Below are 18,660 nucleotides of genomic sequence, written 5' to 3' on the forward strand. Positions count from 1 at the left end.
GTGATGCAGGCATATAGGCAGTTGGAAAGAGAGCTGAGAAACATTTGAGCCATTTTATTATGCAAGAAAACAGTTCTGTGGAAGTAGTTAAGGAGAATAATGATGAATGAAAACTGATGCAAGGGAATTCTAGAAATGGGATCATACAGTGAAATGCAGGAACTAGAAGAGGACAGTAATAAAAACGACTGTGTTTGTGGTTAAATATAAGAAACTACAAATATAAGTACATAATGTGCCCCGTACAGTTATGAGGAAAGATATTCATACACTTCAAATATTATCTCAATAGCAGAAGAAATAATCATATCACAATAGATATTAACCTGGTTTCACAAAAGTATACCAAGATAAAAAATCCCAACTTCAGTTTGCCAATATTATTGTTTAGAGCAGAAGTATTTTCTCACTACAAACCCTTAGACAACATGGAAAACACATCAGGAAAGTGGCTTAGGATTGTTAAGTGCATGATCTAGATCTCTCTCTCGGTGTTCATTACCTGTGAATTATTATCAAATAAAATACAGTAGTGAATGAAAAACTTGAAATGCACATGATACATCATAAGGCAGAAATATGAAACACTAGACAAGAGCAAAAACGTCAAGAGTTGAAAAGCATTCTGAAAAAATTAATCAGAAGACAGTTAATAAATTTTGATAATGAACCTTGCATCCACACTCCAAAGGTTGTTTCATGTGAAAGTATCGATTAGATTTATACATGAACTACAGAAAAAAAAAAATTGACGGGAACTGAACTGAAAACTGAGAATTTGAAATAGCTATTATACAATAAAACCTCAGTAAGCAATGGAAATGTGAAATTAAGTTTGGAAGCTTTTACACATTTCTACCAGCAGAACATTCTGAAAAACAAAGAATTAAAATAGCTGTATAATGCAATATGTTATAAACCTCCTGGAAATCAAGTAATGCCTGCCATGAGAAAATCTCAACCAGCCATACAGACAGTTGATACAAACCAGTTTAGAACTGTCCATCTAAAAACAATATTCATTAGCTCCCAAATTCCATCACAGTATTAGCTAGAATATACTATGCCTGCTGCCAAAGGATTAGATCCATTTCACAATAACTACAAAGAAGAGAACTCTGAAGAACGAGACTGAGTTGATGAACACTGTGATAGCCTGCTTAGTACTTGTGTATGCAGGGTTTATTTTATCAGTGTCATTAACTTTGAGGTCTGGTTCTCCTACAGGCCTTTGGTATCTTTTGTTTTTCATTTGACTTTCAGACTCTGTCAGCAAATTATCCTAACAAGTGCAAGTCTCTATTGTTCAACACCAACACACTCAAGTCCACTTATCATAAATGTTTTTAAAAATAGAAGGGAACATGACTGTTTTTCATTACTGTCATACTGTGTAGGGAAAAAACAGCTTATTGTGGAAAAGAAAAAAAAATAGCCTCCACAGAGCATGTGAAAATTGTCAATTACACAACCAGTATGCATAAATTGGCTCTCACTTAGAGAAGGTACACAAGCTTCCCCTGTGAAGATAACAGACATCCAGTTTTTTCTTCAGCCTTTTAAAACTGGGAGAAGAAAAGGTTAGGAGTAGCCTGTCACTTCCTGCCTTTGAGCATAGAATTATTAATTTACACAAAATACTACATTAAAAATGCCATTAAAACAACCTAAATCAGCACATTGATAGTTTAAAGCAGAAATTCATGCTTCAGTAGTCTGCCAAAACCAGTACATGCTCTTTAAACGTAATTTAATTTTTTTCTCATAGTTTTTCTTCCACTTCCTAATTATCAAAGGTGTCTGTTGAGGTCTGTGTTTGGCAGACAGTTCATCCTCCCCTTTGTGCCAGCAAAAATTACTTAGAGACCTCACAAAACACCTGCAAGACAGCAGGCTAAAGACTTCCACAAAAGTCTAACTCCACTGCAAGAACAGGTAGCCATAAAGCCGGGCAGCAAATAGTGAAGGCAAAAAGTTTTATCCACAAAAAGAACTCTTACCCACACATCTTTGAAGACAGAAAAATGAATAGGAAATATTACTAGTAATGCAAATTTTCTCACTGAAGTATTCTGTCTCTTCAAATGTGGGCCCCTGTGAAATTCTCCCATGTTTTCACTATATCCACTTTGATTTTCTACTTTCTCTGGAAAGTGAGTTATTTTGATTCAGTCTACAGCAATATATTAAACACAGAACTAATGCCAGAGAGGGTAACCTCAGGATTTCAAGACTTTATCAATCAGTTATATTGCACTCACATCTCCAGTATGCCTACTGCAGTCAAGCAGGCAATCACAGTCCCCTGGAAGGACATACATACTTCTTATTTTCCTTAAGCAAAGACACAAGTCTAAATGAAGACAATTTTTATACCAACACGGGATTAGCTCATTTCAGGCTGGGGTGTCAAATATTCATAAAAAAAAAAAAAAATAGGATTTGGCTGAGCTAAAAAATAGCTGCAAAATCGGACCAAACGTGGACTCTTAGCAAAAGATTTGTTTTGTTTCACCTAGAGGAGCACAGCATTCAAAACCATACAGGGAACAAACAGATGAGGGAACTGCTGTTTCTATTCCTGTATGCTCTAGTCTGGTTAATAAAAATTACCAAATGTAGGCATTATAACTGTCTGCCTAAACCTGATAGTGAGTCAAACTCAGGCACAGTGCTTCAGTTTGATCATTCCTTTTCCTTGGGGAGCCTGTAAACCAGCAACAGAAGGCGTTCAGAGGCAGACTAAAACTATCAATGTAATGCTAAGAGGAAGGACAGACAGATAAAGAAATCCTTTGCATCCAGCAGGAGTATCTTCACCATTACATTATGACAGTAAACCAGAAAAACTGTACTACCTCCGCTTTACCAGCATCTGTTAATTTTGGCTAAGATCCAAATCTACCCTCTCTATTTGTTGTCACTGTTAAAATTATCTGAAGTGAAAACAAGTTGTTTGTTTTTATGGCAAAACCCCCAGGTTTTCAATTTGAGTTTTTTTTTGAGTTTTTTTTCCAAATTACAGAAACTAACCAAAAATTAGTTCTTCATATATTCCTGGTAGTGACTGGTTCAGTTTTCCCTTCTTCATTAAGAAATCTCTACCACCACATTGAAAGTTTACCCAACAATTTTAAGTGAGTGCCTTCATTCAGCACATGAGCCACTGAATGATATCTCTTCTATTGTACATTCCACTGTTTTTAAGCACTAAGAGTATGGCTTTTTTAGATCATACTGTGTTTCAGTATTTTTCAGTAAAAAAAATAAGTGTGCCAGTACTATGTATATATACATATAAATATATAATTATATAAATATAATTACACGCTGCATGAAATTACAATGATCTGTTCTTTACAGACCAGTCCTAAAATTTGTGGCATTTGGCAGTTATATATATTATGGCAGCATTTTATATATTCAATGTATTTACTAGAGAAAAAATATTGATACTATAGATATTACTGCATATATTTATATTATACATATACTTGTTTATCAAACTGTTGTTACAATTCAAGTAATTTTTGAGCTGAAGTAGCTTCAGCATTTCTGCAAATCATACCTGAAAATAAAATTAAACATATTTAGTTTCCTTTGACTAAAAAAACCACCAGTCTATATTTCTGATCAAAAAGGCAAGAGATAAAAATTGAACATAAAAAAATGCTATCAGATGCAAAGAAATCACCTGAAATTTGATGGCCAGTGAACTCTGTTAGCTTCATGACCAGGTTTTTTTATCTATTTAAAGCAGATATAGACAGTGCTAGGACACTCCCTGTTTGTAGACTTCAAGAATAAAGACTGGCATAATGTCAGCTGACTGCACATCTGTCAGAGCAAGAAGTTAGGCAAAATGCAATTCTTTAATCCACATGAAAATTGTTCCTGCAGCCACAGCTTTGAGAACTTCCAGAGTATCTATGTTTTGAATCGAGATTTTGAAGTATACCCAAAGAAGGCAGCTATTTTTACTTTAGGGATGTACCTTTATTTGCTCAAGGCTAAGGCTTTGAAAATAAAAAAAGCAAAACAGCGTGGTTTGAACATGGTGAAAAGATATTTGAACTGGGCAATCTATCAGCAATTTCACCTGCACTGTGCAAACTTAAGCAAGTACTCCTTTTGACTGTTAAAAGGCTTTCAATATCAAAATGTAAAAGGAAAAAGTGCACAAAGATTCCTGATATCTCTTTCTCTCCCTTTTGTGGTTTCAGTCTTTTAGTGCTCCCACTGCTGGAGGCAGACAAAAAGATGGGTTTTATGTATTATGCTGAGATGTCTTTGAGAACAAGTGAAGATTTAATGTTCTCCAGACCTGCAGACAGAGCCCAGGTTTTCTGCTCATCAATACACTGCCCTTTACAGGCACTGGAAGGACATGTCAAGTTCTCCTTCACCAACACATCTAGAGTGCATTGTAAAGCATTTCAGTCACACTGTTTGTTAAGAGATGAAATATAAACTTTAGAAAAATGTGTGTCAGCAGTACTGCTATAAAGGACTGAATAACTCTCTTGCCTGATGTGACAAACTGAAAATTCAGAATGCCTCTGCATTTGTAAAATCAATTTTGTTTTGGTTGGCACAAATACAATACGGGTGGGGGCTGGCCCCATATAAGCTGATGACTTGAATTTTGTCCAAAGAAAGATAGCACATCTTACGGAAAACCAGCTCAGGGAAAATGAAAGATGTAAGATTTTTGTAATTCTGAGCTTCCCTTGGGTTTAATCAGGGAATCATGTCCCATCAACATTCACTGAATGTTAAGCATACCTAGCTTCTGGATACGCAATATATAAATTTGCAGACTGTCTCTTCAGTCCCATGACCAATATCTAGGTCATTCTTTGCTGGGAATTATAATCATCATCACGTGGTTTAAGAAGGCTCTCAGCACTAAATTATTCTTCCATACTTGAGGAATGGATTTTATCAGCAGAACTGCAGTAAAGCCAATGGAGAGTATACAGTTGGAGAGTATTCATGCCTGATTTCTCCTGATTTAAGTATTCAAATGAAAATGGAAGTTTTTCTCTATTCTTCATTTCTGCTTAAGAAGCATTCTTTTTCTCTGGAAGGGTGCTTTTCAAAAGCAGAGTGTTCAGTGCATATGTCAAGTACTCTACTTTTGAATAGACAAGGTCAAACTTTGGCAACTGTGTGGTCTATTATGGTTTGGTTCCTATCCTCACTCACTCTCCTCCCTCTCTTCAGATATCATACAATACATTTATGAGTTTTGATAAGGGAGGAAGACATTTGAGTAGCAAAATCATCAAAAAACGTACGCTCTCTTCCCTCTCCTACCACATTTCTCAAGGCAGGGTGGTTTGACATCCAGGGTCACCATAAACACGTGATCTCCAGAAAAACACAGTTTAACTTCTAGTGATCACAAAACCAAGGGTATAGTAGGCAGTCTTTTTATGAATGAAAAATCCAACTGACTGTATGAAGATCCAGCAATCAATCTTAAGAAATTGATTCTGAAAGTCTTGCATTAATCTACAGGTTATGCAATGATCATTCTTTTCACAGTAACCTGAGTAAGTAGTGAACAAAAAAAACCACCAAAAACCCCAGCTTCCATTTCTTCATTTGTGACAATAAGTGTAAAAAACTAAACTCACTTGCAGGAAATTTTTGTGCGATCCACCACCATGGTCCACTGCTGCTGATTTGTTGAAACCTCAATGTAGTAGCTGTAGCTCCGATCATCACAGTCCCAAAGTAGCAACCTACATAAGAAGTTGTTTTTGAGCGATAAGTAAAACAAACATCAAACCAACTTTTATGTTTTCCAGCCCTTTATCTTCTCCACTTAATCCTTTCTAAATGTAACTGTTCTTTTGGAATGTACCTCTAATACTCAGCAAAGTCTTTACGGTTTTTGCCATCTCAAACTACAGTGTCTCTATTCTTATTATCCTGAGGCTAGTAACAGATTAATAGGCTTATAATAACCAACTTATGAACATTAATTTATTACATTATTCCAAATACTTTTAACTGATTTGCCATATGGCAAATTGAAATGAAAGATATAAGATTTTTGTAATTCTGAGCTTCTCCAGAATTTAATCAGGGAATCGCGTACCATCAACATTCACTGAATGCTGAGCATGCCTGGCTTTTAATTGATTGTCTTTTTTAGAAATGATGCAAAGATCTGTTTCAAAAAGTCAGTTTAGGAGAGGACAGAAAAAAAGAATTAGGTGATTAAAAGGATTATGCTGCCTTCTTAATTATATTTTATTTGTTTTGGAAAATATATCAGAAATATATTTTTTAAAAAGTAAGAAAGTGGGAATTCCCAGTCCTGGTTCATCAGAAGGAGAAGAAGAAAAAAAGGCAATAAATTGTTAAACAAATTTCTAAAAATGCAGAAGGAAAGACAATAGATTAACAAACATGCACTCCTTCAGGAAGGACACTAAGTGATATTGAATAGCCTTTGATTTCCATACTTGTCTTACAGAGAAGAAGACCGAAAGCATCAGGGATGACATTTAGCTCAAGTATTATCAAAAACCATATCTGGCAAATGTATCTTCTTTTCTTTATATGGGCATTATCTCCCTGTTGTAAGAGATATTTGGCCCAGAACTGGACACAGTACACGAGGTACAGCTTCCCAACACCAAGTGCAGAGGGAAACATCCTAATTCAGCCCTTTCTTTTCAGCTTTTGAAATCCCAGTGTTAAAAGTGCAATTAGGTCTAGTGGCCAAGCAGATTCAAAACAAATTCCCTAGATGCTGAATCTAGCTCATTAATATTACCAGAAATAATATGCTGCCAAAGGTAGCTTTAAGAAGCTAAATTAAAACACTTTCAACAAAAGTCTTTTAGCACATATAGAACACGGTCTATTTGCAAATTAAAAAATTCAGAGTTGACTTAGTAAAAAACAAAGAACTGTCTGTGGCATCATGACAAACTTAAAAAAAAAAATCCCACCCCCCAAAACATAACCATCCAACTTCAACAACTTTCCTTCATCTGATTATCTGCATTCTGCTTTTTGACAGCTGAAAGATCTCCAAAGACACTGAATGAAGTGCATTTTGTTAAAAAAAGATTACTGATTACAGTCTTCTATTTGGTAACTGCTACTAATGAACAGGTCCTGAATTGATTTAACATTTATATTTAAACCTAGTCTTCTAAATGATAAAAAGACAAAAAATAAAATGCATTCCTAAATTTGTTTTCCTTCAAAAAGTCTATCAAAATATAGCTAATTATGCTGTTCAATAAAATTCTTTTTATCATGGTGACTCATTGCTGTTTCCTTGATCCATGTTTTCAAAACTATGATCAAGAGTTTGAATATCAGAAGCACACTGGTAACTAATTTCAACTAACAATACCATAATTAAAACACAGCTGGCTTGGTTTTAAAGCAAAAGGCTAACAGGACATATTTGTTCCTTTCAGAAATATTTAAGTGCTCTCTTCCAAATTAACCTAATCTCATTAAATAGGTTTAAAAATCATATGGTTTAGAATTATTACAAACCAAATAATGAGTGAATTAAAGTCAGTGGCATCTTTCCCAAAGTGACTTTGCATGAATGCTAAACACAGATTTCTGTTTCTCTGATACTTCTGAAGGAAAATAAAAAGTTACTTCTTCTCTAGTAGCTTTTTATGGGAGACTCAGGATGTAGACTGACAGGAACTTATTTGGAATTTACTTTGCTTGAAATGCCTTTTAGGATAAGCAGTGAAAAACTTGCAGGTGACAACTAGAATATTCACCAGTGCACACAGAGCACAAAGGCCACTTTTTATGCCAGGTACAACAATCCTAGCAACACATTACACGCAAATTACCATGCTGAATTTTTTTAACAAAGCCATGTTTTCCTAAGACGAATATTAAATGACAGGAAGGGGAATATTCCACTTAAAAAGTCAGAACTATACCCATTGGAAATGCATCTGTTTATAGCAAAATTTCCCATGTTCTTAGAACTTTCCATATTGAAATAAAAAGCTAAATTAGCTCATTAGGGTATCTTGCCTTCAGGACTGAGAAAGAAAAATCGAGTGAAGATTGATCTAGCTTACACCCTGCAACACTGTGAGATTTAAACATATTTCTATTTTGGGTATCTGGAACCTAAGCCTGTGAATCATTTAATATGACACTGCTGTTCACATCACATGTTCACAATGCCTCACTTTAAAAAATAAAAGCTTTTCAAATATGAATGAAACTTCACATTTCAGGCATAGGAAAATTATTATATTGGCTACCTGTTAAAAAAAAAAAAAATGCTGCAGTAGTTTTTTAAACAGTATGTCCCTAAATGTCATGTGTTGCCCTGTGATTGAATGTTCTGCTTTTCTAAAAACATTTTCTTCTGTGTTTACTTTTTATTTTTAGATTTCTGTAAAAAAGATTGTCACTGTTTAGTTCAGACTGCTGTATAACTACATATACTCAAGGTGTTAGCAGAAAAGCAAACAATATTAGTCATGCATCTGACAGGATGACATCTGCTTCCTGAGTACTGTAAGTCACTACAGAGAGCACACAGATAAATATTTGACAGTACTGTGTTCATAAACCACTTGCATACTTGTAGAAACCCAAAATACAGCATGAAGAGGCAACATATATTGAAAGAGAAAGAAAAAGAAAAAGGAAGAAAACCCTTCTACATGGAAGGAGGTTTTATATACAATTGTTGCTGCACTTTTGCCTCTAGTTGTCTATAAACCCCTTCAGTTTTCTGCAGGTATTTATGTTTCAGTAGCTACCCTGCAAGAAACATTCTTTCTTCCTACAAAGAGCCTACAAAGGACAAAAAGTTTCTGCATATTTTCTAAGTGTTCCTATGATCATTCATTCTGAGTCATGATTTTACTCTCAAGTCAGGCAAGCACAGAAAATGAGAAGCAAAGAAAGAAAAACTTCATAAGTGGAAGTGGTATGGAAAATCAGAAAACATAAGAGATGTATATGATGATGGTATAAGCAAACAGAAAATATATTCAAGTTCACTGATGTTGTTTGTTAATTTATGGATTTCTCTGAATATGAAAAGCTATCAATTCCATACAAGCATTGAAGTCTTCAAAAAGACTAAAGTTGGATAAGTAGTTTATGCACTTTTCTAAAAACATACTTTTTGTCTTTCTATTTATTCTAACATGAAAATCACTATGACATAGAATTCCATCTCTACCACATACACTCTAACAATTTCTTTTTTTTTTAATTTATAAGAAAAAGCATCCAAAGACTGGAGCATAGTAGTACTATATTTCTATTCCAGATAAATGCAGGGAGAATTAGACAGAAATTTATTGTGATATGGCAGCTGCTGTAATACCACATTTTAGCCATTTAAAAATTGAATTATGTTTACTATGGTACACGCACCAGTTGCTTTCTTTCTATAGTATTTTGTCACAGATACAGGCCTTTTCAGGGACTAAAAGGAGAAAGACATTTTGCGTCTAGACAGGCAACTATGTGGAAAAAACATCTAAATTAACAATTACTCTGCTAACTGTTCTGAGAATTAATAAAAAAAGAAAACTCTTAAATATTTTTTAAAATTTCATAATCTAGAAGACCATATTTAGTAATAATTTTTGTAAAAAACTCCCACAGGATCACAGAATAGTTTGGATTGAAAGGGATGAGTTCAAATCTCCATGTCTTCTCTATCGGAAAATAGTATTGAGCACTGATTGTCATTAGCCCTCTTTCAGAATTTCTGAGTAAATTCTGATGTGGAAGTCAAGAGCTCCAAATTTATATACAAATATGTGATGAAGTATTCAATATTAACAAAGTTTCAATGAGCTCTCCCATGGAATTCCTGAGTCAAATTGAACAAATGTCCTTATCTGCCTGTGTGCCTTCTCAGCAATGAAGGCTACAAACATATGGAACTGGAGTAACAGGAACTGAGCCAGCAAAACAATTGGAAAGAGACTATTGTTCTGTACCTGACACTTGTTAGATCATGCCTGGGGTACTGAATCCCTTTTTGGATCCGAATAGAACATTGATACATCTCAGCAATTCCATCAGAGGACCATCAAAATGTTCATGAGGTTGAAGTACACACCCTGTGCAAGAGACTGGGGAAGCTGGCTTGTTTAGCCTAAGGAGGCTTGGGGCTGGGTAGGAACCAGCACTTGTCAATATCTGAGAACAGGTTATCACAGGCTACCCAGAGAAGTTGGGGAATTTCCCGCCTTGGAAGTTTTTAAGACTGGAGTGTATAAAACCTTGGTTAGGACGGTCTTTTTTCATAACTGACCCTCCTTTGAGAAACAACCTGATCCTAAATGTCTTCTTCATCAAGTCCCTTTCAACCTGAAGGGTACTAAGATTCTTAGACATTAGAATGACTTTGACAGAAAGCATGCACACAACATATATTCCTGAAACATTCAACTCCCTGTATTTCTAAGGCGTATCTGAACACCAACAGTTCTTCTGTTTTTTTCCATACTCAGAATTTAGTTGCCATGGTAACATACTATATCTTGGGGGCTCTCTCCAGTGATATTCTCATTTCTATAGACTAAAAGCAGCTACTACTTTTTTTCAAAGGTTTATATATTTATCCCCTCTGAAATAAATATACTCAATGGCACATTTATGTTTCTGAACTAAAAAGATACATACTTTAATTCCTAATTATTCACTTAAAATCCAAACCTATGGGTATAATGACTCAGTTTCTGAGGGTAGCAGAATTAATGTCATTCTGTAGTCATGGTGTACTGCCTAAAGCAAATGCTCCTAGAATTTCTTTCTATTAGGTGGGAGCAAGAGATCAAAGGAGTTTTCAAACAAGCAAACAGCAGCAAAACAGGCAGTGAATACAGTTCCATCGGTTCTGGCAGACATTCTGTTAACAAAAAACTGCCTTGCTTCCATAAAGATGAAATACTAAGACTTTTTCCTGTCATCTATCTTTATATATAATTTGATTTCTGTAAGAAACATACATTTCCTATGTTTCCACAGATGCTGAAGAAAGAGACCATTGCCACCATCTTTAGCTCTGCATAACACAGACCATGTTCCAGACCCTTTCAAAGCTGTAGATACCACAGAGTGAAACTTTACTTCCCCACTCCAAAAAGCAGCTTCACTTGGCTGCCTGTGACCTGCAATAGACATGGCTGCAACTCAAAACCCATGTTCTTCTAGGCAGTACACAAAAAAGGAAAAATTACATGCTGATGGCATTTCTGTCTCGAGGCACTGCAGGTAGTCTCCTCTGTCAGAAGATACCCCAGACTATGGTGTTTATTATTGTTATTTTTGTAATCTATTAATCTTGTTTGTATTATACATGCAGGGAAACTGACAAAGAAAGATGAGATCCTGAACCTGTAGCTGTACAATTCAATAGGACATAAATCACTAAATGCCTATTAGTTTTGAATTATGTAATGTTTGGGTTATTTTTTTTAATTTACTCTACACACTTGCTGATTACAGAGCTATCATTTCTTGGCAACCAAAAGTTTAATCCACCTAACACACCTTTTAATAAAGAGGCTCATTAAAATCTTCTGCACAAGAATAAACAGTATAGCATTTATTATACAAAATTAGGTTTTTTTTCACTAAATGGAAAAAGATGGTACAATGCATCAATTGAAGGATATACAATTGAAGGATAGCAATTGAAGGATATCAGAAAATAGTAAGATAGGAAGACAGAGAAACTATCAATTTTAGTTAGTATATTCTTCTCTTAACCTTTTATATGGCCAAAGCCTTGCTGCTAAAAACTACTTAAGTTTAAAGTGTCGTGAAAATGATAGCATTACATTTTCACTTACCTATTTAAAGAAATCTGAGTACTGCTTGGTTTTCTACTTGAGATGCAATATATAATAGAATATTAACAACACCAAACTCAAATGAGTGTGGAAAGTTGCCAACCAGACTTACTGAACTTGTTTCACACAGTGAGAACAATGCTAGACTTGCATTACACATAGTATCTACAGCTTGCATATACATAAAATACTACTTTTGTTGGGTTATGGATTTGCCTGGATATCTGATGTCAAACTCTATCTTCAGAGTTTTACAACCATCATAACAATCCCACAGGCCAAAACCAAGCCACACAAAATAGAAATTGACAGTCATAAAAGTCTCGCTTTCAAGTCTCACTTGGTAGCTTTTAACAAGGGGAAGGCACTGAGCTCACAGAAATACGTATCTATGTGTATAGTCTCTGCTGCAAGCCAGTGCTCACCTGGGATTTCAGCCGTTGATCACTGGTACTCTGAACTTCAGAAATCTTTATTTCTTTGTCACAGAGCATACAAATTAAGTCCCTGACTACATAGTCTAAATTTACAAAGACTATTATCCCATTAAGACAAGGTTTTGTATGCCTGATTTTATGAAACGAACTCCCCAAACATTTATAGTCAGAGAATCTGAAGTTGGCAAGAATATTTTTCTTTTTACCTGTGAAAATTCTGGCTTCCTATCTATTTCCTAGGTCTCTACATCAGCCAAAACTTTCATCTTCATATATATTCACATATTTACAGTAGAAACAGCCCAATGACATTCAATCCAAATCTAAACATATTCACTAATCTAGCCTTGTAAATCAATTTTCAGGTTGCTGTATCTTTATTACACCCTCCATGTTTAAATAAAAACTAGCACTAATTGTATAGTGAAAATGAAACCTGGCTGACTTGACATAATGATCTTCTTCAAGAAAATTGTTTTCAGAATTAAGTGGATAACAGTAACTGCACCTACTTAACCATAAGTGAGTCTGCAATTAAATTCTATTTCAAAATAAGTATATAACTTTATATAATTTATAATTTGACTGTTACTACTATTGTGCCTCTGAAAAGTATTATTTTCTGCAATTGCATTCTGTATCTTGACATATAATTCACACATTTAATTTAACATGCCTGTTATACTGAAGTAAGAAGCCAAATGACAACTACAAAACTAACCCCCTAATTAATGTCATTTCCATTCTAAAGAAAATAACTGCTTAGCAAAAATTTCACTATGGCCCTTAATTTAGAGAAAAACAAATCCTCCTACCGTATTGATCCAATCATGTAGGGCTGTGCCAGCTGCACTACAATAGCTCCGCTCCCAAGCTGGTGGCATGTGTATCCAGAATCCCAATCATAGTTTTTTGTGTCTCCATTCAATAAAGCATTGCGACTGCGACTTACACCCTCAATCACACTGGCACAGTCTGCAATTGTTGCAACATTTTCAGTGGGAACTGTGAAATAAAAACACAAAGATGACAGATATACAGTCAGAAAACAGTTCAGATGCCAATGGTCTTTACTTCTGGAAAAGAACTGGTAAAAAAAAAAGAGAAAGAAAATACGATCAAGAGAAGGAAATTTAATTCACATAAAATGAACTATGAACAAGTGATGAACAAGTGGTACAGACAGTTTTTATAGCACTGATTTCAGAATAGCTCAGTAATTTAACAGATGAATTTCAGTACTGGTGATATGAAAGCATTCTTTTAACACAATTGGGAAAAAATATCTTGTCCAGCAAAACTTCAGAAATTTTGAAATAATTTCTTCCTGTTTTCATGATGAACCCTCTCTCTACTACAACATTCGAAAATGGCTAGAACATAGCTATTAGAAATTTCAGAGATAACTGTATGAGTCTTCAGCATGCAAAAAAAGAGATTTTCCATGAAGAGCTAGGATTCTGTGATTTCACTGTGCTATTGGTGTCAGAAGCATAATCTTAAGAAAGCCAACTAACCAAACAAAACACCTTAAAAAACATATGGGAAGAAACTGCAAGATGATTGCCAAGTAGTAATCCATGGCACTGGAAAAACAACCAGTTCTGGAAAAGCTACTGCATTACCAAATATACTATCATCTCTGTCTGCTCATAAAAAATTACTAAAACCACCACTTTACTATTCTAGGAATCTCCTGATTCCCCTATTACTGAAAAGAGGCATTCAACAATTCCCAGATTCTTATGGGGGAGCAGGTGTTAGACATTAGAAGTACTTCACTGGAAACAATCAGAATAAAGCAAAGCCTAACACTGCAAACTAAGAGCACTGGCATTGAATTAAATTTTGTCTTGACTTCCTTTTCTTCCTCTTTTCCATGGGAGTAAATGAACGTATTTGTCTATTCATTTTATATAGGCTTTAATGCATCTTCTACATAGAGCTGGGTTTTTTTGATAGGAAGAGGAAGCTATTGCAATCTTGGTAAAAAAGAAAATGAGTAAAAGATAAGAGTCAAAATCAATGCTCATATTGAGGCTCCATGGCATATTCCAGACACACTCCGAGCTCTTTAAGTGATTAACTGAATGTAGAGCAGCTCAGTTCATGCAGCATTTTGCCTGCGTGCCCTCTGAGCATCATCCTGTTCCTTCTCACGTTTAGATTTCTGCACTAATCTATGACCCTCCTAAGAAGATGTTACCCTGACTAGTCAAACTCCTTAAAAACTGTACAAAAACTGTCTTGGTGTGCATTTAATATAATTCTGTGGTCTTCCCTACAACAGCTAATTAGAAAGTGACTGTGACTAATTGAAGTGTGCAGAATGTGCCATCCTGTTCCTTTTCTCTAGGGAGTCTGCCACTCCCTATCTTGAATGTTCATTATCATACTTTGTATACGCTTGATAAATTAACTAAAAGTACCATCTACTGGGGACTCTGTTCTGTATTTTCAAGTCTTTTGGTTGTCCTCCTTTTTCCCATTAGAATATCTGCTTCCATTTAGGTCACTTATTTACAAATACAAACTGTCAAAATCAACAGTCTTGTTTCTGTTTTTTTTTTCTTCTTTTTTTTTTTTAATCCACCAGCTATCCAGCTCTTACAGTAATCAATATTGTGTCAGAGAAAAGAAAAGAGAATATTCCAAATACAATTTTTTTCCCTACTGTTCATACAACAGTTTTGGGTTGAAAAGTCTGATTTGCTTTTATGGAACAGAAAAGATGTGTGTTAGCAAAGCAAACACATTCTGTAAGCAAATAAAAGGAGATGATGATTGAGGTTACAGGACAGCGGCATCAAACATTTATTAAAACTTACTTTCTTGTCTCGGTCTTATGCTGCAGTATGGAGCGATGAAGAACCGGCAGTATATATAATTCTAGCAATGGTATTTTTATAAAGGATTGCAATTTTCAAGACACAGCCTAAGGGTCATCTATAATGACTATATTTAAAGATAAGACAGATATGTTATCCAACTGTTCTTAGAGATCTTCCAAGATAAAAATGTACCAGAAGTGTGTTGTAGCCTCAGCCATATTTATAATTCCTTAAGCTTGTTTCTCTTACTTTGTCTTTTTAGCATACTTGATTTTTCATGAGAATTTTTTTTTCCCTGAAGCACTCTGAAAAAAAAGTTACTGCTGCTGCTGCGAAGTGGCTTCCATATCTGAGTGTAGACTACTTCTTTTCATCTCTCATTCTGGACAGGTCAGCTTTTGCTTTCTATCTATCCACTGTGACTTCACTACAATGTGAGTGGGTGGGGAAATGAAAGAAAAGCCTCAAATAACTTTTTGCAACACAGAAAGGAACAGAACAAAGTGGGTATTTGTACTGGTTTACAAAAGCAGCCATTAATAAACCTTAAATAAATTATGAAAATAAACATACAGGGAGACAGCAGATCTACGATATAGTCTTATTTTATAGGAAAGCAGCAATTTAAAGCATTATGGACAGATGAATATAGTTATACTGCACTCTAGGCAATAGTCAAAAAGTCTCTGCTTATGTGTCATAATTGCAACAAAACTGTTCATTTTAGGGAATTCTCTTAAGACACAAAACTATCACTGTGAAGAAACTATAAACAAGAAATTACACTAGAAGAAACAAAAATTTTGTTTTAGTTAGTATGAAGGAGTGATTTTCCTCTCATTATTACATCTGTTAAATGTTCAGCTTCCAATTGCTCAATTTTTAACTATAAAATTGCATTCCTTCTCTACTTGAACATCTACTAAACTGATAAAAGTTTCCTTCCTGGCTGGTTGGAAAATAAAAAGCTGAAACTAAAGAAAAAGAGAATTAATGATGCAAGGATTATTTCAGAGTTTGATCATACTGTATTAAAAAATTAAAGGGGCATTAGGCATTTTGGGCTCATTATTTTCCACATGCCAAAAGATTTGTTAAGTCTAATTTTTATTCAATATATGAATTAGCCCTTGTTTATTTGCTACCTGGTAGAAAAAAAATAGAAATCTTTTTCTGAAAATTAACTTTTCAGTTAATTAAAAGTACAGCCACATGTCTGTCTTTCATTCCACATACTCTTTCTTATTTTCTTGAGTTGAAACTTGCTGACTAAATTGCTACATTTAATTTGAATCTTCAATTAAATTATTCAAAGAAATCAAGAGCTCAAAAAATATCAACTTCAAACAAATATCAGCAGTATTTTCACCTATTTCAGTGAAAAACTTTCTGCAAGCATATTAATTCCTAGAAAAGAAAACCCCATTAATATGTGTTTTTGTAGAACTGTCAGAAATTGTATTAGAAAAACTTCAGAGAAGGCTGATTTTTTACTTGATACTTGCTACAGTTTGTGATTCCTAATCCAATAAACTAGAACAAAACCATTCCAGTCACTAGAACTGGCCATACTTTTCACTGCCAACAAATTGGCTGCTACAGGGCTCTTTCATTAAACATTGTGTCTGCAGAAGGCTGTCAGAAATATCAGTTGTTTTAGGAAGAGTGCATCACTCCTTGTGGCACTGGAAACAGACAGAAAATGATTAAAAAATAAAGAACTGGAACCATATGAACAGATCTCTCTCAAAACCAACCATGTGGCTCTTGTTTCTTGCAGAAAGGGAAAAAAAATCCCTGCAGTATTTAGATTGTCTTCAATTTTTCATGAGTTCTAAAGCTATGTTTGCAGCAGAGCTGACTTATACTGCTGGGTAAGTGTGCATGTTTTAGAAAAATATGAGCCTTTTCAAAAGGGAAAAAAAATATGCTACTTTTGTGTGGAGTCAACATTAAACTATAGACAAAACCCAGTATCTTTCACTGCTTCCCTGAGGAGAGACAAAGCAATCTTTTACAAAGCTGAACGACACACTAGGAAACTGATATGACTGGTTTCTCCCTGTTACACACTCAGTTTTGTTTGTTCTTTTTCTTCTTCTAAATAACTGTCAGAATAAAAGATAAGTGAATATTTATTTGTATCATTTTATCCCTTTTAAAACAAGTTCTCCTAAGGCATTGAACATCACACAAATGGAGGTTTATGATGATTCCTAAGAACTGAACTGCATTCCTCAGAGGGTGACCAAGGACATTCCAGTGTTTTTACATCCATTTTCTGCTCTTCAGTCATAATTCACTGTTTTCTCTTTCATGTGTATTGTACACATTACAAGACAGTCTGATAGACTGAGACAGACTACAGACCAACACTGCTTCATGGAAAAACTATCCACATTGCACTCCCAATGCCCTTCACCAGGCTCACAATCAGAAAGAAGGTTCGTCAAGCCCACATAATCCTTGACTGCTCCTCAGTACTGAGTATTGATTGAAAGACACTGAGGTTATCAATTTTTTTTTCCATTTGATGCAGAAAAGAAAAATTTTTTCCTCTATTAAGGTGGGAAAAAAACTCCTAGAAAGCTAAAGAAGCCTTGCACAGAAGCAGTCCTTTAACTGCTGCTGTAACTTCTTGCCACTGGGCAGATTAGAATATTTTTCAATCCATCACATGACACCAAGTACTGCTTCCAAAGCAGTAGGTTTCGTACTTGTGAAAATATTTTTTTTTGTTTTGAATTCTAAATTAAATATTAATGGCTAAAGACCATTCAAAATTTCATAAGCAGAAGTTCATTATAAGTAACCACTATGATTGTGAGATTAAAGAATATTTGCATCCTTGTTAAACAAAGGACTTATGTTAATATCATGAATTTAATATGGAAAACTGTTAACGTACATATTTAGATATAATACTATGCCAAAAAGAAAAATACATCTCAACCCCAACATCTGCATTAGGGAAATCAATTTATATGATTACATTCCTTTCTGTCACCTCATTTCACAAGACAACAAACTATAAGCCAACACTTAAATACCAGACAGTGCTATAAAGTGCATTTTTTGCTACTTTTGCTTCAACACTGCTACTCAGCTACCATTGGGTCATGTCAGTACCACATCCAGTACTGTACCAGGCAACTGTATAAATCACCTTTCACATTGACTTTTAATTGTCAATTATGTATTTCAGTTGTAATATGTCAAGTCAGTAATTTTTCATTAAAACCTCGTACACCAAAACACAACACAAAATTGTTGTTATAATGAAACAGCACTTCATTTTTTATTATTTGTTTACCAACCTTCCAATTTTCACTGTACGGTGACAGCCTCCACATAGATATTATGTACCAGTAGTAATATATCTGATAAATTACACTCTTCACATATACATCTCTCTGGTCAAGTTGAGTATCTTTCATAAAAATTAAATAATTACTCAAGTCTGTACATAACATCTCTAACCAAATACCTCAGAGGCCTCATTTCTTTGGAATGAATTTTCAAATGACAAATCTTCACATCTTCAGTGTT

General features: G+C 34.7%; 1 protein-coding gene across 3 annotated transcripts in view; it reads right to left on the reverse strand.

The window, feature by feature from the left end:
- The window catches only part of BTBD9 (BTB domain containing 9), a 126,315-nt gene that overhangs the window by 24,912 nt on the left and 82,743 nt on the right, over window positions 1-18,660 (reverse strand). For all 3 annotated transcript variants that reach the window (XM_012572421.5, XM_030268621.4, XM_072927300.1), the window contains exons 9-10: window positions 13,096-13,285; window positions 5,643-5,750 (exon numbers count right to left, since the gene is read on the reverse strand). In XM_012572421.5, coding sequence (XP_012427875.1) covers window positions 5,643-5,750; window positions 13,096-13,285 — 298 coding nt within the window. The remainder of the gene's footprint in view (window positions 1-5,642; window positions 5,751-13,095; window positions 13,286-18,660) is intronic.

The sequence above is a fragment of the Taeniopygia guttata genome, chromosome 3 (assembly GCF_048771995.1).
Source record: "Taeniopygia guttata chromosome 3, bTaeGut7.mat, whole genome shotgun sequence".
NCBI lineage: Eukaryota > Metazoa > Chordata > Aves > Passeriformes > Estrildidae > Taeniopygia > Taeniopygia guttata.